The 23,096-nt window shown below is 50.1% G+C and overlaps 1 protein-coding gene across 5 annotated transcripts in view; it reads left to right on the top strand.

Moving 5' to 3' along the window:
• Positions 1–23,096, top strand: part of PLB1 (phospholipase B1) — a 137,869-nt gene that overhangs the window by 4,635 nt on the left and 110,138 nt on the right. Inside the window, exons 1-2 of one of the 5 annotated variants that reach the window (XM_051828745.2) lie at positions 8,952–9,104; positions 16,059–16,258. In XM_051828745.2, coding sequence (XP_051684705.2) covers positions 9,010–9,104; positions 16,059–16,258 — 295 coding nt within the window. In that variant the 5' untranslated portion in view covers positions 8,952–9,009. 5 annotated transcript variants of the gene reach the window in all.

Genomic DNA, 23,096 nt, shown 5'->3' with positions numbered 1-23,096 from the left:
CTGGGACTCCCCAATCCCCAGGCAGGGTAATCTGGTAACCATCACATGATTTTTTAAGACTTTTCCTCTGTATTTATTACACACGCCCACACTTACATATATGTGTACAGTAGTCACCATTATCTGTGGTTTTGCTTGTCACCCACGCTCAACAGTGGTCTGACAACATTAAAGGAAAATTTTCAGGTAGAAACAACTCGTAAGTTGTGAGTAGCTTGGCGATCTGAGTAGCGTGATGGAATCTCCACCCTGTCCAGGATGTGAGCTATCCCTCTGTCCAGCGTATCCATGGCATAAATGCTACCCGCCTGCTTGTTACTTCGTAGCCATCTGGGTTGCCAGCCCCCAGTAGCCGTCTTGTTTATCAGATGGGCTGTCACGGTATCCCAGCACTTGTGCACCCTTATTGTACTCAGCAATACCCCCAAAGCAGAAGAGTAGGAATCCTTCAATTTGGAGATCCCCATGAGAGGCCGTGAAGTGCTCCCTTTAAGTGAAAAGGAGAAAGTTCTTGGTTCTCCAAAGAAAGGAAAAAATCACAGGCTGAGGTTCCTGAGACCCGTGGTAAGGACAACTGTCTGTCTGTGAAATTGTGAGAAAGGAAAACTATATTTATACTTGTTTTGCTGTCACACCTTAACCTGTGGATAGTATAATTGCTGTATTTTATTATCAGCTATTGTTCATCTCTTACTTGCCTAGTTTATGAATTATGCTTTAGTATAGGCATGTACACTTGGGAACAGGCAGAGCAGCTGTAGGATTTAGTACTATCTCTGGTTTCAGGCATCCACTCGGGGTCATCCTTATGGGTGAACAACTAAGTCATTTCCAGTATTTCAGACAACACATGCATTGTTAAAGGGGTGGCGGGATTCTACACTGGGCGGGGGGGCTGGTGAAGAAGCGGGTCTCTGGGGAGACGTACCTGTGAGTGAGGAGAAGATCAGGTGGAGGGGGCAGGTTCCACACGAGAAGTTGGGGGGGTGCCCTGGGTGGGCTGGTGCAGAAACTGAGCCACTTGCCTCAGTTTCTCTTTCTTTGAAGCAAAAGGGGTTGTGAGGTCAATGGTTCTTCTCATCCTGGTGCTCATCTGACTTCCCCGGGGCGCTCTGAATAAACAAAAAAATCGCCACCACCAAGCCAGGGCCTGGGCCCTCTCCTAGAGTTTCTGACTCAGTGGGGCTGGGATAGGGACTCTTTGATCAGGAGTGTTTGAAAGCACCCCAGGCAATTTTAGTGTGAGCTGTTGCAGGCTAGGACTTCTCAAACTTGGGTGTGCACTCAAAACAACTGATTGCAATAGCCAGGAGCCAGGAGCTTCTTCCAGGTCTCCCACATGGATGCAGGGGTCCAAGCTCTTGGGCCATCCTCTGTTGCTTTTACAGGTGCATAAGCAGGAGGCTGGACCAGAAGTGGAGCAGCAGGGAATCAAACTGGTGCTCCTATGGGATGCCACAGTGCCAGCCCTGAGACCCTACATTTCTAACAAGCTGCCAGATGATACCAGTGTTGCTGCTCCTGAAACGTATTTTGGGTAGAAGACTAGATCCTCTAAGCTCTGTGTAACTCTAATTTCCCGTGCCCATCCTGTTTCCATACTGACCACTGGCCAACCAATGCTGAGCAGGGGGTTTTATAGGTGGAGTGTGCCTAAGGGCTCAGGTGCAAGCCAGGATGATTCCCTGGGGCAGTGCAGGGTAGCTGGGGAGGCACAGTGGTTTGGCCCAGGTCATGGATGTAGCAAGCCCAGAAGAGAGTGGCAGGAGATTGGCAGGGCTGGTGAGGCCCAGCCTCTGGGGGGTGATGGGTCTCCTCATAATTTAGGCAATGGTTGGCCCCAGACACGTTAAGAGAGGGTGGCAGATTCTGGTCAAGTCGTCTGAGCTGAGCTGCAGAGAATCCAAGGTAGGCAGCTGTCACTTGGGGACAGGTTGCCCCCTAGGCAGCCACATTAGCTACCAGGAAGGAGATGTCCCCAAACAAGACAAGGTGGCATAAACCCAGTCTTTGTCCCAAGGTCTCTTCTTTTTACAATATCTATGGGCAGCTGTGCCCATAGGCAGATTAGTAGAGTTAGGATCACCATGCTGTTTTATCCGCCGAGTCAGACATTTATCTTGAGTTTTGCATCCAAATCAACTTGGCAACAACCTGTGCAGATTCCTGTAGGTGTGGCTCAGACTGTGGGACTGTCTCCCATTCCACATTCTGCTTGCCAACTCGAGCTCAATTTCAGGTTGAACCCCATTTACCGCGTGACATGGGAGGGCTTCTGTTTGGTTGCTGAGTCAGACTCCTGTGTCTAATTGGAAGGTAATGTCTGTTCCTAAAATCTCCTATTGGTTCATTTTTTTCTCTGCTTACAAAAGTGAATCAAAGTCCAATTCAGTTTTACAGAGAAGGCCTCAGAAAATTGTTTTGATAAATTTTGACCTATTTCCTGGGCTCTAGTCAAGCCAGGATCCCTTAAATCTGACCCTGGATTGCTCTATTCTGCTTTTTCCGTTGGTAATTTGATAATTTAGCATCTTGGTGTTCTTGTGAACATGTGATCTCGTTGGGAGAAATCTGGCTAGCTTGGATGATAGGCCCTTGGGAGATTCTGAATTTAAGAGTTACCTGAATTTAAGAGGTGCTTGTCAGGGTTTGGGGACGTCTTTAACAAACTGTAACTCTTGGACCAGGGCTTAAACTCTATGGCAGAGGCTTGTCTGATTCTCTAAGAAGATGGAATTTTAAAAATTGTTGTTGTGTTAAAAATCCAAGCGATATGCACTCTATCATCTTAGCCAATTTTAAGTGTGCAGTTCAGGGGTATTAAATACGTGCATCAGTTGTGTCGCCATCACCCGCCTCCATAAGGGTTTTCATCCTGTAAAACTGACTCTGCATCCACCAAACAACAACCCCCCCCCCCCAATTCCTTCCACCCTCCAGCCCCTGGCAACCATAGTCCTACTTCCTGTCTGTCTGATTTTGACTACTCTAAGCACCTCATGTAAGTGGAATCATGCAGTATCTGTCCTTTTATGACTGCCTTGTCTCACTTAACATAATGTCATCAAGTTTCATCCATATTGTGGCCTATGTGAGAATTTCCTTCCCTTTCAAGACTGAATAATTTTCCATTGTATGTATGGACCACATTTTCTTATCCATTCATCCATCCATGGCCACTTGGGTTTCTACCTCTTAGCTATTGTGAATAAGGCTGCTATGAACATAGGGGTACAAATATCTCTTTAAGACCCTGATTCTAATACTTTGGGACAAGTGGAATTGCTAGATCACATGATAATTCTATTTTTAACTTTCTGTGGAATTACTGTACTGTCTTATGGGATCTGTGCCATTTACTTTCCTACCAATAGTGCACAAGGGTCCCAATCTCTCCATATTTTCACCAACATTTGTTATTTTTTATGTTTTTGATAGTGGCTGTCCTAATAGACATGAGATTGTATCTTATTACAATTTGACTTGTATTTCTCTAATTATTAGTGATGCTGAGTTTCTTTGCACATGCTTATTGGTATTTGTATATTTTCTTTGGAAAAGTGTCCATTCAAGTCTTTGCCCGTTTTTTAGTTGGATTATTTATTTTTTGTTGTTGTGAGATTTAGGAGATCTCTATATAATCTGGAAATCAACCTCTTATCAGATATATTATTTGCAAATATTTTCTTTCTTTCTTTCTTTCTTTCTTTCTTTCTTTCTTTTTTATTTTTTTGACAGGCAGAGTGGACAGTGAGAGAGAGAGACAGAGAGAAAGGTCTTCCTTTGCCATTGGTTCACCCTCCAATGGCCGCTGCGGCCGGCACGCTGTGGCTGGCGCACCGCGCTGATCCGATGGCAGGAGCCAGGTACTTATCCTGGTCTCCCATGGGTGCAGGGCCCAAGTACTTGGGCCATCCTCCACTGCACTCCCTGGCCACAGCAGAGAGCTGGCCTGGAAGAGGGGCAATCGGGACTAGAATCCGGTGAGCCGGCGCCACAAGGTGGAGGATTAGCCTAGTGAGCCGCGGCACTGGCTGATTTGCAAATATTTTCTCCCATTTTGTGGGTTGCTTTTTTATTCTGTTGATAGTATCTCTTGAGGCACAAAAATTTTTTTTAATTCTAATGAAGTCCATGTATTGGTTAGTTTTGCATTGTTGTAACTAACACCTGAAAGAAGATACTTATGAAGGAAGGTTGATTTGGGCTTACAGTTTTGGCAGTTCACAGTCTAAGATTAGACAGCCCCATTAGTTGGGTGTCTAAAGACGGAAGTGGATGGTGAAACATTTGGGGAGGGAGGATCAGATGTTGGGCCAGGAAAGAAGAGGCAGGGAGCACACTTGTTCTTCTGCATCTGTGTGGTCTCTTATAAAGCCATGGTCATGGGGCTGTACCCGACAACCTAATCCAACCCAATGGCTTCCCAGGTCCGCAACTGCAGATACCATAGTTGGACCCAGCTTCCATCCTTAATCCATCAACCCAGACTTTGGAGTTCATCATGTTTAAATGACAACAATCCAATTTGTCTATTTTCCCTTGTTGGCTATGCCTTGGGTGTCATAGCCAAGAATTCACAGCCAGATCTAATGTCATAAAGCTTTTACCACGTTCTTTCTTCTAAAACTGTAAGTTTTTGGTCTTACATTCGGGCTTTGGACTGATTTCAGTTCATGTTTGTCAGTGGTGTTAGGTAAGGTCCCCCACCATTCTTTTACATGTGGATTTCCAGATTCTCAGCACTGTTGCCAAAAAGCCTATCTTTCCCCCCATTTAATGGAACGGTCCTGATACCCTTGTTGAAAACCATTTGACCATATATGTGAGGGTTTGTTTCTGGGCTCTCTATTCTAGTCCACTGGCCTATAGGTCTGACTTTATACCAGTGCCACACTGTTTTGACTACTTTAGCTTTGTAGGAAGTTTTGAAATAAGGAAGTTCGAGTTCTCTGGCTTTGTTCTTCTTTATACGAGTGTTGTGTCTGTTCAGGGCTGTTGAACACGGAGTCGTTGTAAAGGAAGTTGATATTTTGGAGTATCTTATGGAAAGGTGAGGGATCCAGACAGGCAGAGAACAGGTGGGAGACAGAGGGGTTGGGATCAGATTCTCGTGGAGGAGCAGGATGTACTAAGAGGAAGGGCCCTGGTGGGTGCAGACTTAACAGGGGGAAAAGTTTTTATCAGAGACAGCTTTACACTTCAACTCTTCAAATTCTTTGTCCGCCTTGACTGAGCAATTCTTTAAAGAAGCAATTTTAGAATTAGGTTTGCATTTAGAATTGTTAGTGTACCCACCCAAAAAAAATGTTGCTCGCTGGGCCCAAAGAATTTTCTTCTGTTTGTGTTCCAAGGGTAGTTCCAGGGAAACCCTGCCTTTTAGGGAGAGGTGAGTTCCAGTGGGAATGTGACTGCCTGCAGGACGCAGGGAGAAGGCTACGCTGGGAAAGCGCCCGCTACTGCCAGTTGAAGGTGCTCGTGCAGCTTTGTGTCCTGGGCTCCTGAGCTAATGGTGGTCAGCTGCCTCCCAGCACAGACCCAGCCAGCAGAGTCCCCAGCAGGTGGACTATGTCAGACAGAACAGTGCCTCCAGATCAAAACCTTGCTGTCAGGACGAAGTGCCAGGAGGAGGGGCCGAGCCTGTCTGGTTTGGTGGGCGACCCCCAGCAAAGCTTGTCCTCAGGGGGTGCTGGCCGAGAGAGAGCTGACAGCTCTCCAGTCCCCTGGCCCACGCAGGCAGTCGACTTCCAGGGTCATGCCTGTGTGCTGCTCCATGATCCTTCTCCTCGTGGCAAAATAACACTTAAGGACACAGGGCAGAAGGAAGGACAGGTGGAAGCAAATCACCCAGGACACAGAGATACCAAGATTTAGAAGAACCGAATAGAAATACCCAGATTTAACAGGTAAATAAAATAGCCAAGGACTCAGTGCCAAGAGAGTGGGGGTTGGGGCCCCACACAGAATTGCTTGTTGACATGGGCAGGTGTTCCACGAGCAGAGAGGCTCAAGGGCTCTGGGACCTCTACACCTGGTCAAGAGCCAGGGTCCGTAAGTGACAAGCAGGCCAGGCCAGATTTGAGTCAGAGCACCAAGGTTATAGTCAAAAAAAGAACCAAGCCCAGGACAAAATTAGCAAGAGCTGTTTATTTATACACCGTGGCTCCCAGGGAACCACCTGCAGGGATTCAGAGCTGTCTGAGGACAGAGGAAGAAAAGGAGAAAACCTGAACCGGCTCTGGCTGGCACACCCAGGACGAGGGCGGGAGCTGGGGCGGTGGGGGGTGCTTGCTGACCTTCGAGAACAGTTAGCTTTCCTGATTGGCTCGGCATCTGTATTTTACACGACTGGGGAAGTCTTCCGGTTTTCCTGAAGAATGTTTTATTTTCCTAAAGAAAAGGTGCATTTATTGCTTTTAAAAATTTATTTGTTTGAAAGTCAGAGTTAGAGAAAGGGAGGGAAAAGGGAAGAGAGAGAGAGAGAGAGAGAGAGAGAGAGAGAGAGAGAGAGAGATCTTCCTTCTGTTAGTTCACTCCCTACATGGCTCAATGGCTGGGCTGGTACAGACTGGAACTGGACTCCGTCTGGTACTCCGTATGGGTGCCGGGGCACACGCACTTGGGCCATCTTCTGCTACTTCCCCATGTGTATCAGCAAGGAGCTAGGTAGGAAGTGGAGCAGCTGGGACCGGAACCGGAACCGGTGCTCATATAGGATGCTGACGTCTCCGGTGGCTTAACCTGCGGTGCCACGGCACCAGCCTCCAGGAGACTCCCTAACGCTGGGGGTGGTAGGGTGCTGTTTGGGCCAGGCAGGAGCCAAGAGGGGTCTCTTCCCTTGCATAGCAAGGTGCTGCTCTTAGTCCCTGGGGCATGGCTCCCTACTGTGTGCAGAGCCGCTGTGTCAGGGACAGCACAGGGAGCTGCAAAGATGAATGAAATGTGGGCTCCAGCCTTTCCAGAGAAGTGTTTGGCCCTCGTTAGCCATCTTTGGCTCCCTGATGAGGCAAACAAAATGCAATGGAGCTAAGCAAACTGGCAGCGAGAGCAGGAGGGAGGCAGACATCCTGTTTCCCACACCCTGGAGTGCCTGGAGCATGTGTGGATTTTACTCACGGACGCAGCAGTTAGGGAGCCCTTGCTGGGGCCGTGCTCTGCGCTAGGTGCTGGGGACCCAGCAGGGAACAACACGGTCCTTCCTTTCCCGGAGCTCAGAGGCCAATGGGACAGAGCTTGAAGAGGCAAGAACGAGTGTGCCGAGGGTCAGAGGGGGGTCTTGGAGGGTGCGATGAGACAGGGAGCCTTTCCTTGACCGGACCCAGAGGCCGATTATAGGAAGAAGTACTTGAACTGGGGCCTCCGGGGGAATTCGGGAGACCCAGGGGTGGGGAGGGAACCGGTGTGTGCTGAGGGTTCCAGGCAGAGGGATCAGCATGTGCTAAGGCTCTGAGAGGCCAGAGCGGACGCTATATGCAGGGGCGAGAGGGAGCTCCAGCAAGCCTGGGGCAGGAGGAGATGGGGAGAGCGAGGCCTGGGGCGGCAGAGGCGGGCACCAGGCTGTGTGAGCCCTCCTGAGCCAGTGGGCTCTGTCCAAATGGCACTGGGAAACCCTCACAGGGAACTGGCAAAGATCATTCCTGCCCTTGGCTGCACCTGCCGTGCAGTTTCCTTAAAGGGACCCAAAGGCGTGAAGGAAGGCGTCTCTACTGCTTGAGTCTGCGGTGCCCGTGAAGCATCAAAGTGGAGATGCTGAGTCAGTGAATGAGTTTATGGGGGGTGCAACTCCGAGCAGAGGTTGGGCTGGAAGCAGAAGTGGGGGTTTGGGGTTGGGGGTTGGGGTGGACGCACAGATTGTTAATGAAGCCGTGGGCTGTGTGCCAGCGCCTTGAGAGATGGGCATAGAGGGGAGGAGCCAGGCCAGAGTCCGTGAGAAATTCTAGCAGCCCAGGAGGAGCTGGTGCAGGAGGCTGAGATGGAGCAGCCAGCGAGAAAAAACCGGGAAGCCGGAGGCATGGGGGCCAGGGGCGGGGGAGAGGCCAGTGCTGGATTGCTGCTGAGACGTCGGCTAAGACGAGGGCTGAGGGTTGGACACGCTGTGGATCTTAGAGCCATTCTGGTGGCGTGGTGGAAGGGGGAGGCACACTGAGGACAGGGACAAGCGAGTGAAAGGTAGGGGGTTGGGGGAGAGAGCCCAAGGGAGAGCAGTTATGGAAAGCCAGGCGTGGGGCAGTAAAGCCAGGCATGGGGCAGTAAAGCCAGGCATGGGGCATTAACACACCCGGGCTGGAGCATCCCGAGCAAGCCCGGATCTCAGTGTCCACGGGGAACCTACTGGAGATGGCCGAGGGCGGCTGCGTCCCAGAAGCCCAGAAGGCAGCGAGCGGGGTTAGGAGGCTCCCAGGGTTGCTGCAGATGCAGTACCGTCTGTGTGTTCCTAGGCCCCGAGCGTTGATTAAGGAGTCAACCCAAGTGATCACAGGGAGGAAGCACTGGGGGTAATGCTAAGAGACCTGGCCCTTGGGGCAGAGAAGCCAGGATTGGCAATCTGGCTGCAGCATTTCTTGGCTTTTCAGAAACATTCTAGCAGGAAACTGCAGACTTCCTCTGGGGCTAAGCTTCCCCTTGCGAATGGGCCCTTCCCGAGTCTGTGAACAAGAAAGGGGTGGTGTCAGCGGCAGGGCCTGGAGGCAGAGGGCGTGGCTGTCGCTCGCTGAGAAATGGGACCGGGGGCCGCCAGGTGCTCAGTGCTGTGTCCATTCCAGCAGGGATGTCCCAGTGGCTGCAGCTCTGTGTCTGCCTGGCCAGGTCCCAGGGCTGCTGTACATCAAGGCCCTGGGGACAGGAGGCCAGTCTCACCTCACCCTCTCCCCGCCCACTCTCTGTGCCATCAAAGGTAAACAGTGGGCCTGCAAGGGAGCTGGCTGCACAAACAAGCTCGCATCTCATCGCTAAGGTTATTAACACCCACGGCGCCCGTGGCGTTGGCAGCTCAGCCCTGGTACCACACTGATGACATCATACAACACAAATCACTTACCCTACAGCCAAAGGCCCAGAGGCCACGCTCGGAAGCAGCCGTGCACTGCAGGCGGAGGGACGTCCCGGTGGGTAAGCTGCCCCAGCCAGGGCCAGCGAGCTTCTCTGCCTATCCCGGGCAGGTGCTTTCTTGGACAGGTGCTCGGCTGTGCAAGGAGGCCAGGGAGGCCGGCATCAGGGCAGGGTGCTTGGGGCTATGGGAGCCAAGAGCCTCCCAGTGCATTCTGGGGTCTTTGGTTATGCCTGCTGGATCAGAAAGATGGGCCCTAGCCCCCAGACTAGAGATGAGTGTGGGACGATGGGCTGCCAAGCACAGCTCCTGCAGGGCTGCCTGGTGGCTGAGCACTCGAGTCTCATCCCTGCTGCCCCAGGGCCCTCCCCAGCCTGGGCAGTTCCAGGGAGGAGCTTCCCCGAGCCGCACCAGCCCGGCTCCCAGGGATGGAGATGGGGTGGGTGCTCTCTGCTAGCCCAGAGCCCGCGCTCATCTCCAGTTCTCAGGTTGTGGTGATGCAAGAGTTCTGCCCTGAGCAGCTAGGCAACCTTGGGTAAGTCACTAATCCTCTCTGAGTTTTAAGTTTCTTCTCTATAAAATGACTGAAACATTCCATCGCCACAAGTGGCCATGGTGACTTGGCCCTGCGTGGTCAGCTGGAAAAGACACTGGACTTGAGGAAGGGAGTTCAAAAGCAGGTCAGGCCCTGAGTCACAGACCAGCCCTGCCTTGTTCTTGGCCTCCATTCCCCTCCCCCACCCCGTACAGTGGGGGCGGGGGCAGGGGGCAGGGGGATGGATCAGGTGACTGCTCAGGTCCAGGTGCTCTCTGAGCAGTTCTGATCTAGTCTCTGTTGCTTTAAAAAATTTTATTTTATGAATTTGAAAGTCAGAGTTACAGAGAGAGAAGGAGAAAGAGGTCTTCCATCCATGGGTCCACTCCTCAAATTGCCACAACAGCCAGGACTGGGCCAGGCTGAAGCCAGAGGCCAGGAGCTTCCTGGTCTCCCATGAGGAAAGGCCAGGTCTCCCGTGGGTGGCAGGGGCCCAAGCACTTGGGCCATCTTCCGCTGCTTTCCCAGGTGCATTAGCAGGGAGCTGGATTGGAAGTGGAGCAGCTGGGATGTGAACCGGCGCCCACAGGGGATGCCAGCATTGTAGACGGTGGCTGAACCCACTGCACCACAGCGCCAGCCCCTCTGCTGCTCTCCTGGTGCTGGGTTTCTGGGACTCTCCCCAAGAAGAGGGAAGGGGGACGGAGTTGAGCACCTCTCCAGCTGTCGTGCATCAGAGGATCGTGTTTGGTTCTCTGGTCCTCGTGAGACAGTAATGAGGAAGTGGTTTCTCGGGATTCCAGCAGGAGAAGTGGTGCCTCCTTCCCAGCTGTGTGAGTGCCCCAGTGCCAGGGCTGTGTGTTGTCGGGGCTAAATGGCCCACTCAGACTCAGCATCCAGGGGGAGGTCCCCCTGCCAGGATCCCCCCCCCCACAGCCGAGGGCTGCCCCCCACCAGCTCAGAGTCAAGTGCACCCCTGGGTTTCCCTCCTGAAGGGCAGGTTAAAGCCATCTCACCAGGCACAGCTCCAAGTCATGTTGGGGAGAAGCGAGTGGATGTGAAGCTAGAGCCTCGTTTAAGCTTACCAGTTGGGTGACCTTATGGAGACTTTTAACTGCATGCGGAATGTAGTAAATAAATACGAATACACAAGATTCCTGCCACCTAGCAGGTGCCCAATTGATGCAATTTGAATCTGAACCTGGATGAAGGTGCACCCCTGGGGTACTTTCAGGGCCACCAGGGGGCACTTGGGGTTCTGCAAAGCCTCCAGCTGAGCATCTCAGGTAAGCCTTCCCTGCGTGGCCCCGCCCCGGGTTGTGCAGTTCTCCCCACCTTCGCGTTCTGCCAGGAAGACAGGTTGGAAAGCACAGCTCTAGTAAAACTCACAGCCAGCCCCAGCAGGGCTCCCGGGGTGTCTGAAGGGCCCTCAGAATCTGGAGAAGTGGGGACAGGAGAGAGGAAGCGCCCCCAGGCAGAGGGGCCGTGCGAGAAGGCAGGGCTCGTGCTGTGGGGGCCTTCCGCCCCTGCCTCTGTAAAGGGTGATCAGCCAGCGAGGTGCCCTGCTCTGAGCCAGTGGCTGGCACTAGTGTGTGGGGGGGCTCCTCTCACCCCTCCCCCCTGCTCGTGGTGCTCTCTGCATGTTGGAGAACTGGAGGAGAGCAGACATGGGCAAGAGGAGCCGACTGCAGGTGGGGAGTGGTGGTGTCAGGGCACACCTGGGACTTCAGCCTGTACAGCCTGGCGCCTGGCGCTTGGGCGTCTCCAGGTATCAGAATAAAGCCCTTGCAGTCCGGGTTGAGAAGCAGTTCAGCAGAGAACAACAGTGCGACAGTGGGCAAGAGCCGTGAGCCCTGAACTTCAAAGTCACTTCTCCCATCATGCTTCAGGGCCCGGGGGCTTGCCTCGGTCCTCTGTCCTCAGGCACGGCTTGTGTCCCTCTGGTCTTTACTACCCTCTTCCGTCGAGCTGATCTCTTTGCAGTAGTCTTGGTCTCTCTCATTCTGACTCTCGTCCACTTCTTCCTTTGGCTGACGCGTAAGAGCTGCCAGCTCTGCCTGTGCGGGCCCACTGTTGGGGCCCTCGCCCAGGACACAGCAGGCCAGACCCTCTGCATGGGGTGCATGTTCTGCCAGGGTGCACCTGTCCGCCTTTCTCTTTCATTAAGAAGATGGTGACGTTTGAAAAGTGTTTTTATGCCACCACCACCACCACCACCACCACCCCCCCGCCAAGAAATGGATTTCGTCTCCACTTTCTCTTTTCCTTCTTCACTCTTTAATTAAGTTCTTTGTGTCTTCGGTGTCCTGATTTTAAACAAAGCCTCTGCCCCTGGGAGCTAAGTCAGCCCAGTTACCTGCACTGAGCATCATTTGCCTCCCGGTGCATCTAGGTCTGGTGTTGGAAACCTAGGGGTGCGCTGCAGCTGGCAGCTGGCTGGCCTGGCTGACCTGCATGACATACCAGGTCAGCAGGGCCCAATGCCAGCCTCTTTGCTGTGGCTGGGACGGGCCATGGAATGCACAGGCCTGATGAGTTTAGCTTGCCTCTGTGCCCCTGGGGGACACTCAGCCCATGCGAGGAGATTCCCTGAGCGGGTGCTGCCCGGGGACCGTTGCTCCAGGGGGAGCGGTTTGAGGGCAGTGAGATGGCAGGAAGAGAAAGGCCCAGGCTCCCCCACAGGAATGCCTCCCAGGGTGTGCATTAGCAGGAAGCTGGAATCGGAAGTAGAGCCAGGACTCAAACTCAGGTACTCTGATATGGGATGCAGATGTCCCACGTTGCATCTTATCCCTGGCACCAAATATCTGTCCCTCAATTTTCACTAACTCTGACTCACATTAGGAAACACATGTTAGTTACATCACTACACATATGGAAACATGTTTCCCCAGTACAATACTTACCATTACTATATGCAATGCTTTTAATTATTTTATATTCGATTTCATTTTAAATGGGCTGATTATTTACCAAATAAGTTCATGTAATAATAATGAATTATGATCTCACTTTCTGAATACATTTTGTTTGTTTGTTTCAGGAAGTTTTACTTGGATTTCTTCATGCATTTAGAATAAATATCGCAGAAGTTACACATCATTGATGTGTACACACAAAAGCTAAACTCAGCTCACCAGCTCCATGCAGACCTGGCCTGGTCTCCCCAGGTTGGGCGGGATTAGTTACGTATGAGTTTGATCAGTGGCCCAAAGAAGGCAGCTGCTGTCAGTCACAGTTGGATTACTGCGACGGGGAGGTAGCAAAGAGTTTTAAGATCCACAGGGGCGACACTACAGCCCAGAAATTAAGGCCAGAAATTAAGAAATGAAGGTTGTAAGTACTGGGAAAGGGATTGAGAAGCAGTTCCTTTTCTCTTTTTCATTGCAATGGTCCTCCATGTTAGTCATTTTTTATAAGGTGTTCAAAGAATTTGAGAAGTAAAGGAAGTAGCTAACCCTAGAAAAGGAGTGGTTATTCCATGCCAGTGAGAGTGACCAAAATAAATCCCTATTTTGGCCATACTAGCAAGCATTGAAGGACACCTTGTACGTAAATGCCCTGGTCTTACAGAGGGCTAGGCCAGAATGCTTTAGTGCGCATGGACCCTGGGCCCGAGGCTTGGTCTAGCACCCCCTTGTGGATTCTTGAACAGTTGCAAATGCTCAGCTTTTTCAGTCGCCGAGCTTTTTGAGCAAGGTGTCGCTATCATCTCTAACAGATATGACATATGGGCCTGTGCCTGTCCCAAAAGGAACAGCTGCCGACTGTCGCTAAAATCTGAAGTGGAGCATCCTCCTCCTCCAAGACACGTCCCGTCCGCACGAGTGGACAGCAAAGTTTACAAGCGGGCGGTGGAGCTTGCTCGGTCTTTAGATGCTGAGCACCCCCCCCCCACCTTGTTTTCACAGCTGTTCAGACAGTGCCCAGAGAGCAGGTGCCAGCCAAGCCAACACATGTGAAGAGGGCACCACAGTGCTTGGAACGAGTGCCCAGGAAATGTTGCGACCCCTCCGCCTCGTAGCTGTAAGGAGTCCGCGATGCATGGATGGGGCTCACTCGTCTCCAGTCTACGAGGAAATTCTGTCCTGTACCCAAATTCCTCCCTGAGATTGGAGATTTCTAAAGTCATTTATCAATGTTTCTAACTGTAAAAGCCATCCGAGGAGGATGTGTGGGCCAGCCCAGCTGGGCCATGGTGGTTGTACAGAGACACAAGGGTGGGAGTGAATACCTGGAGAGTAGACCCAGGCCACCCTCATGCCTCACCTCCAGCTGGGCTGAGCATGGCAGAGACCAGGTTTCACAATGCCGAGAGCACAGAGCAGGGCAGTGGCCTCCTGCTGTCCTCAGCGGTGGACCCGCACCTTGGGGTCCTCATTGAACTTGGGGGAAGCTCAGTGAGGATGATGAATGTTCAGGGGCATCTGTGCTCAAACAGCTCTGTAGACCGTGGCCTTGGGCATATCGTCTCCTTCCTTGGCTGTGTGTCCTCTCTCTTCTGGCCAGTGGCGAGGTGAGTGTGTCAGTGCCTGTACACTTCAGGTGTGCCCTAAGGCCCCTGTGCAGTCCTGGTGCTGAGCTAAGCCTTTGGCATTGCTAACTCGGGGTCATCCACATGTCACATTTTTCTGAGCCTTTGAGAAAGAAGGCACACCCCAAAATCAGGGAGCCAGGAACAAAGGGAAGCCTATTTAGTCTTCAAGATTAGACTCAAGATTGCAAAGCTATAGCTATGATTTTATTTTATTTTTTTAAAAAGGACTTATTCATTTATTTGAAAGCAGAGTGAGATGGAGAAAGAGAGAGAGAAAGAACAAGAGCATGAGCCATTCACCGGTTCAGTCCCCACATGGCCGCAACAGCCAGGGCTGGGTCAGGCCAAGGCCAGGAGCCAGGAGCTCCATCCTTGTCTCCCACAAGGGTGGCCGGGGCCCAAGCACTTGGGGCCATCTTTTCTGCCCCCCTAGGCTCATTAGCAGGAAGCTGTTGGGACTCAATATGGGATGTCCACATCACAAGCAATAGCTTGACCTGCTATGCCACAATATTGGTTCCATGTGATGTTAAAAATATGAGAAAAATGTTCATATCAGCCAGGAGAGCAAGAGCTGAGGCTGGATAGTGAAAATGAGCTCCAGACTCTTGGCTCTGCTGTCCAAAGGGTGGCCAAATTCTAGGACCATTTAAATATATTTATTTGTCCAAATGAGGCTATTTCTAAAAGCTCATGGAAGTGGAACTGAAAGATGAGTTTGTTTTGGTACAAAAAATTTGAAATTCAAACAGTTTTTTTAAAATAATATATACTTACATGAACTTTTTTTTAAAAAATAGATTTATTTATTTATTAGAAAAGCAGAGTGAAAGAGAAAGAGATCTTCCTTCTGCTGGGTCATTCCCCAAATGGCAGCAATGGCTAGGGCTGCAACAACCCAAAGCCAGGAGCCAGGAGCTTCTTCCCATCTCCCACGTGGGTGCAGGAGCCCAAGCACTTGGGCCATTCTCTGCTGCTGTCCCAAGCACATTAGCAGGGAGCTGGATTGCAAGAGGAATAGCCAGGATTTTGTCCATATGGGATGCCGGCACTGGAGGTGGTGGCTTAACCCGTTGTGCTACAGTGCTGGCCCCCATTACATGGACTTTTTAAAGACCCCTCATGTATGCAGATTTCAAATTTTTGTGGCACCAAAATAAACTTAATTTCATTTTCCACGAACTTTTTGAAGTACGCATGTATTAACCAAAGCAATTGCTTTTTGATATTGGAAAGAAAAATGTAAATGTTACCCTCAAGGGTATTTTGTCACTTGGATTTTAAATCCCAGCTCTGTCTGCCCTGCTGAGGCCTTGTCCAGCATTGCCAACTTCATTTGCTCAAAAGAAATTGCTGATCCTGCCCAAGACATTTGGTTCCCCAGCTCACCTCTCTGCCTTCCACCTCTCAATTTGACACGAAGATCAAAAACGTGCAGTGGGCACGTCAGCCCCACCTGTGGCCACCATGGGCTTGGAGGGGGGGTGGGGGACAGAAGCAACCCTGTCTGCATCAGGCCCACCAGGGACCCCTTTGGTGCTCCTGAGACATGGTGGGGGACGTCTTTCAGGCTAAGAAGAGAACCCCATTGGGGAGGTGGCTTCATAGCTTAAAGTTATTACAAAATATCTTTTCTTCCTATTTTTTTGTTTTTAAATCTCCTGGCCCCCAGCAGAGAAAGCTGAGGCTGAGTGATGGGATGCGCCCAAGTTCCCACAGCTGTCGTGGGTTTGCAATTTGAGCCCCACACCTGGGATTCCCAGGCCTGCGCTCTGCCCAGAAAGCTGGAGTCTCCAGGCGCCACCGCCATGGAAGACTGTGAGAAGGCAGCCGTGTGTGGTCCTGGCGTTCCAGAGTCTGTGACCGGGCCATGCTGTCCATCGTTGACCCATCTGCCTTAAGAACTCTTCTGCCTAAATGTTAATATTTATCATTTACAGCCAGCCACTGCCCCCTTTCAAAGGTGAACACAGCAAGATTTATGACAAGTACGCTATCAGCCCAGAGGCGCATAAAAGCAGGAGAAAGCGTGCTCGCCCGTCGTCTGCGCAGGAGGTTGTCCCGAGGCACCTGCAGCGTCCAGGCATGGCTCTGTGGCCGAGCGTCTTCCTCCTGGGGCTGCTGCCGCTCCTGGGGCGAGGTAAGTGTGGCCTCTGCTTGGAGGACGACCGCTGGCTCTGCCTGTGTTGCGGGGGCCAGGTGCTCGGGAGAAGAAGGTGTCCTTTTGGTGAGATGGAGCCCAGAAGGTGCAGCTCAGACACGGGAGGGCTGGTCTGCCTCCTGCTGGACAGCAGAAAATGCCCACAGCCTGGCTGAGGGCTGAGGCCGCTCTTGGGAGAGGGGAAAGGTGGCCTCAGGCAGCAGCACCTCGGTGGGGAGGAAAGCCATGGTGTAGAGTCACCAAAGCTGGATTCCGGTCTTTGTGCTCTGTGGCCTTGGGCAAGTCTGTCTGCCTCTCTGGACCCTGAGTTTTCTCATCCTTCAGATGGAAATACTACTCCGGCTAAGCACATCTGGCCGTCGCTATGACTATTTATGGGTTTTGGGATTTTTGCTGCGAGGACAGAGGGAGGCAGATTGATGGATCTGCACGGACCGCATATTGTTTGCTGAGCCGCATGGGCTGAGTGGGCTTCCAGCGCCAGCTTTGCAGTCCCCTGGTGCTGATGACCGTGGCCATGATGGGCCTCTGCCTCAGCCCCTCCCTGCCCCAGGTCCCCTCACCCCCGTTCTGCCCTTGTTTAGGAAAGCAGGACCTTTTAGACCGAGAGCTGAAGGCAGACTCCAGATGCTTGGGGGCTTGGGCCTGGGGCCCACAGGTACTGACCCTGGAGTCTCCCCAGGGAAATGAGGGGTGGGCTGAGCCCTGCCTGTGCTCACCTGGGGCCAATCACCCGCTGAGCCATGGCGGGCACTGGACAACACCTGCTACGCCTGCCACACAGGGCAGCTGCATTTTCCTGATTACTAATAAGGCCGAGTTGTTTTCGTGACTCTGATCGCTCAGATTCTGTTTTGTGAAGCGCTTGTTTTTCCCCGTTGGCTTTTAGGAGTTGCCCGTATATGCTCTGCATAGCTTTTTCATAATGCACATTTTTCAGGAACGTGTGGACGATCTCTCTTCATGACTTTCCACATCTGGTTGGTTGGTTGGTTGGTTTTTTAGTGCTAAAATAAGCCTGTCTTTTATGTTGCTCTTTCATGAGCTTTCTGGCGTCTCCTTGTATGCATGGCAAATAACTTTCCTCACTCCAAAGCTCGTCTTTATGGAGACTTTTGATGAACAAAATTCTTAATTTCATGGAAATATGGGATATTTCAAAAAGGAATGGAAAAGAGAATTAAAAGGTGAGTTTATTTTGGGGCAAAACAATTTGAAATCAGGCATGCTTTTTCTGGAATATTCGTATTCCGTGAGCTTTTTGAAGACTCCCCCTAAGTGAAAGCCCCCCAGATGAGGACGAACGGAGACTGTGTGTTCAGAGCTGGCGACGGCGAGCTGTAACCTGTGAGCAGAGCCTCAAAGGCAGCCAGGGGAGAGGGAGGCTTTGTAAGGACAAAAGGAAGGTTTGGGGTCTGCTCAGATTGGAGGTTTTTGGCATGGGGTGGCTGGGGCATCTTCAGTGATTCATTTGGGGAGCATAGTTGGCTTTCTCAGGTTGCTGCTGAGTTTTTCAACTCAGGGGCATAAAATAGAGAAGATGCGATTAACCTGTTCCTGACCAGGCTGGGCTGAGTGCCACAGCACTTGTAGGGCTTCCTGTGCTGGGCGCTGCAGACGGTGCATCACAGTTCAGCATATGCAGGCTGGCCACTGTCCATCTCTGTACAGGAGTCCCCTTATCTACCGCTCCCTTTTCCGAGGTTTCAGTTATCCACAATCGATCAAGGTCCAAAATTACTACATGGAAAAGTCTAGAAACAAATAATTTATAAGTTTTAATAACTTTTATTGCAGTATATCTTTGTGACTTGCATTTTATCAGTTAGTATTGATCTCTTACTGTTCCGAATTTGTGAACTAAACTTTACCAGAGGTATTTAGGTAGAGGAGGAAACAGGACACCATATATGAAATGTTTGGCACTAGCCATGGTGTCGGGCATGCACTGAGGGTCTTGAGATATATCCCCATGGATCTGGGGGCACCTGGGTTCTCTGTTCCTCCACTTTTCCTTTAGGACTTGTGTCCTTTGTGCCTTGTTTAAGAACCCCCCTCCAACCCTGGGGTCATGAAGAGACCTGCACTTCCTTCTCCAAGCTTTGTCATTTTGGTCAATCCCAGTCGTCTCTGATTGAGTTGAGTGACTAGTGTAGGACAGGACCCAATTACATGTAGTATGCAGATATCCAGTGAGCTCAGCACCATTTTTTTTGAAAAGTCAACTGTTTCCCCATGGCTCTGAAGACCCACTTCTGCCCATGTGCTGAGGATCCATGGATGGTCTTCCCCAGAGAACCCACTTTGGTTCTACTCTCCATAAGACTAACTGTGCGAATAACACGTTGTCTTCATCCTATAGCTGTACAGGCGGCTTTCTTAAGAAGCATCTGAGGCTGATGCCGCGGTTCAATAGGCTAATCTTCTGCCTGTGGCGCTGGCACACTGGGTTCTAGTCCTGGTCGGGGCGCCGGATTCTGTCCCGGTTGCTCCTCTTCCAGTCCAGCTCTCTGCTGTGGCCAGGGAGTGCAGTGGAGGATGGCCCAAGTGCTTGGGCCCTGCACCCCATGGGAGACCAGGAGAAACACCTGGCTCCTGTCTTTGGATATGCGTGGTTTGCCGGCTGCAGTGGCCATTGTGGGGTGAACCAATGGAAAAGGAAGACCTTTCTCTCTGTCTCTCTCTCTCACTGTCCACTCTGCCTGTCAAAAAAAAAAAAAAAAAAAAAAAAAAAGGCACCTGGACTTGGAAATTCCTCACAAATTTTACTATTAGCTTGTTAATTTACACTGAAGAAAATATGTCATTATTTCAATAGAGGTTGCTTTAAATTCTATCACTCAAGTGGGGGGATGGGACATCTTTGCAATGATGAGTCTTCCAAACCATGACCATGAACTTGGGTCTTTTTTGAGATCTCTGAGTTTTCTTTGAGGTCTCATACACATTTTTATTGAATCTATTTCTAGTTATGACATTTTTGTTGTATAGCGAGTGGATTCTAAAATTAGAAAATGTTCATTGGTTTATAGGAATAAAATTGATCTCTATGTGTTGACTTTAAATCCAGCTGAACTCTTACAAATGCTAGTAACTTACCCGAAGTCTTTGGATTTTCTGTGTATGCACAGTTCTAACAATAGTGGCAGCATTATTGCTTCCTTTCCAATCTACATTTGCTCATCTGATGGCTACCTGGTGTTTGTACTGCAATTTTCACAGACCTGGCTGGACGAATCTTTACCTTAGTCCCAAGATCGAAAGGAAAGTGTTTCAAGTTTTGATTGCCAAGGATGGTGTTTACTACAGAGGTGTTTTTTTTTTTTAATAGTGAGACTAAGAAAATTCTAACTTATTCCCAATTTGCCAAAAGCTTTTCTAAAATCATGAGTGAATGTTGAATTTTACTGAATGCTTTTTCTGCCCTTATTGGGATGAGATTGTGTGACTTATTCCTTTAATCTGCTGATGAAGCAAATTAGCTGCTGATGTGTTCTTTGATCAGTCATTACTTCATGGCTTCATGGAAGACGGCATGATGTGTTTATTTGTCCTGTCTCTCCAGTCACTTTAATCTAGAGCAGTTTTAGCCTTTTTATTTCGAGTCCTTGAAATATTCAGGCACGCATGTGACTGCACGTGCAGGCACACATCAATTCGGACTCAGGAAAATGGTTTCTTTATAGCTAGAGTTGGATTAATCCCCTTTTAATTTTTTTAAGATTTATTTATTTATTTGAAAGTTAGAGTTACACAGAGAGGGAAGGAGAGGCAGTGGTCTTCCATCCACTGGTTCACTCCTCAATTGGCTGCAACGGCCAGAGCTTCACTGATCCAAAGCCAGGAGCCAGGAGCTTCTTCTGGGTCTCCCACATGGGTACAGGGAACCAAGGACTTGGGCCATCTTCTACTGCTTTCCCAGGCCATAGAGAGCTGGATGAGGAGAGAAGCAGCTGGGTCGTGAACCGGTGCCCATATGGGATGAAGGCACTGCAGGCCAGGGCGTTAACCCGCTGTGCCACAGCACCAGCCCTGGATTAATCCCTTTTGGCAGAAATACAACACAAATGTGTCCTTGGTGCCTCACATTGGGGAACACAAGTGATACTGGCAAATCCCTGAATTGGTGATGTTAGATTTGATAACTTGGTTAAGGTGGCGTTTGTCAGATTTCTCCCTTGTCATGGTGACCGCCTCGAGCAGTAAGGGGGACCATGTGACTCCTTTTTCTCAGGTTTAGTGTCCATTGAGCTTCTACCTGAATTACTACCATGGTGGGCATAAAACAGTGATTTTTTTTCCCCTAATATTCCATGTACCTTCTATTGTCATTTGACTTTCCTCCATAAGAGATTATATTCTCTCCCCTACTTTATTTTTTTTTTAAGATTCATTTATTTATTTGAAAGGCAGAGTTAGAGGCAGGGGGAGAGAGAGGGGTCTTCTGTCCACTGGTTCACTCCCCAGTTGGCTGCAGCTGCCGGAGCTGTGCCAATCTGAAGCCAGCAGTTTCTTCTAGGTCTCCCATGAGGGTGCAGGAGCCCAAGGACTTGGGCTTTCCTAGGCCATAGTAGAGAGCTGCATTGAAGTGGAGCAGCCAGGACTTGAACCGGCGCCCATATGGATGCCAGCACTGCAGGTAGCAGCCTTACCCGCTATGCCACAGCGCCGGCCCTCTCCCCCACTTTAAACAATTTTAATTGAACTCCCATATTCATGTTTTATCTTCATGTAAAATGGACGTATCAAACCTCTTAGTGTGTGTGGTCCAGGCCTGTCGCTGCTCATCCTGATGCCTCAGTGACCAGACTTGGCCAGTGACAGCCCTGCAAGGTGGTGGCTCTTGCAGCCCTATCAACTTTAAAGCAGTTTTAAACTTCATGCTACAGATATCTAGGAAGGCCTCCTGTTTCCCCGGTCCCACTCTGGTGTTTCTCTGCGGTTCCGATGGTTGGTGGACGTTACTTACAAACCAGGGTCTGTGTGCTGGCGGCTGTGCCGCTGCCCGACTGTGTCAGTGACAGAAATACAGCTCTTTACAGAAAACAAATCACATCTGCATGTGTGTATGCATATAGACGCATGTGTACACAGTCTTTAATTAGAATTGGGCTTTCTCATCTCCACATTTGCATGGCCCTTCCCCCACAGTCCAAATTCAGGTTACAAGTACATCCACGAGTTTACCTGCTGGATCCTGTAATGGAGACAGTATTGGAACTGCCGTGACAACACCTCCACCACCACTAACTCCTGAAGTGCGGAATTTATACATTCAGGGTGTATGATCAAAATACCATGCCCAAATCACTTGGATTGATCTTTGTGTGTGTGTGTGTGTGTGTGTGTGTGTGATTATACAATTTGACAAATAGCTTGTCCATTTATATTCAGTTTGGTGTTTCTCCTCTTCCTGTTTATTTTTGATCACATGAAATTATTAACGTGGTTCAAAAGTCATGTCTGTATAAAAAGATGTGCTGGGCAGTCCTATTCCATTTTCCTAGTCCTCCTACCCACTTCTGTCACCCCTGAAGGTAACCGATGTCCTTAGCTTCCTATCCTTTCTGTGTCTTTTGGAAACTATATTCTTTTTTCATACACAAAAGATAACCTTCTACATACTTCTTTTGCATCTTGATTTTTTTTTTTACTTAGTTGTATATCACTATATCAGCTCAGAATTCATGTTTTTGAGGTGGGGGGAGGTCTTCCATCCACTGTTTCACTCCTCAAATGGCCGCAACGGCTAGAGCTGAGCCGATCCGGAGCCAGAAGCTTCTTCCGGGTCTCCCAGGTGGGTGCAGGGGCCCAAGGACTTGGGCAGTCTTCTCTTACCCAGGCCATAGCAGAGAGCTGGATTGGAAGTAGAACAGTTGAGACTTGACATCATGACTCAAGTCACCAAAACACAAACGGAAGCTGCAGGCCTTCTGGTGCCCAGGGCTGGAAGCTGTTTCTGCTGCTTCTGCTGGTCCCTGCGGGCGTCAGGACCAGCCTAGATTCAAGGGGGAAGGAGTGATGAATGTCATTACGAGAAGGACACGCAGGATGGGAGGCCGTGCCGTGGCTGTCTTTGGGAAAAGTACACCGCAGTCTATGCTGTGTGTTTGGTTTCTCATTGATTAATTTCCCTGAACTTACCTGATACGGTGTTTGTAGTGTATCCTGAGTCTGTGCTTGAGATAATTTTTTTAAATTGATCAAAGCTCAGCCAATGTCGGTTGCAATGTTGCCTCTGCTCCATTATTTGTCTTCTGGACGGCTAAGAGATGTTCGTTTGCTGTTCTCACTTCATCTCTCATCTCTTCATCTCTGTCTCTCTCCCAGCTTTGCCACCTTTTTGTCTTCTTCCTGTACTGCGTTCTAAATCATGACACATCTCCTTTATTCATCCTTGTTCAGTAGTATCCACCTTGCTGTTATAGCCAGTCACTGAGGACTTTAAAAAATTAATGCTTTTGTTTTTCAAATTTATGTTCTTTACCAAATTTGCAACTTTAAAAAATAGTTTTGGGATCCTATAAAAACCTTGTCTTATTTTTCTTATCTTTCTTCCTTTTTTTTTTTTTTTTTTTTTTTGAGCGAGAGACAGAGAGAAAGGTCTTCCTTCCGTTGGTTCACCACCCCCCCCCCCCCCAAATGGTTGTTGCGGCCAGCGCGCTACACTGATCCGAAGCCAGGAGCCAGGTGCTTTTCCTGGTCTCCCATGGGGTGCAGGGCCCAAGCACTTGGGCCATCCTCCACTGCCTTCCCTGGCCACAGCAGAGAGCTGGACTGCAAGAGGAACAACCGGGACAGAATCCGACGCCCCAAC

This window comes from Oryctolagus cuniculus, chromosome 2 (genome assembly GCF_964237555.1).
Source record: "Oryctolagus cuniculus chromosome 2, mOryCun1.1, whole genome shotgun sequence".
Classification (NCBI taxonomy): domain Eukaryota; kingdom Metazoa; phylum Chordata; class Mammalia; order Lagomorpha; family Leporidae; genus Oryctolagus; species Oryctolagus cuniculus.
This window is presented reverse-complemented; position numbering and strand designations above follow the sequence as displayed.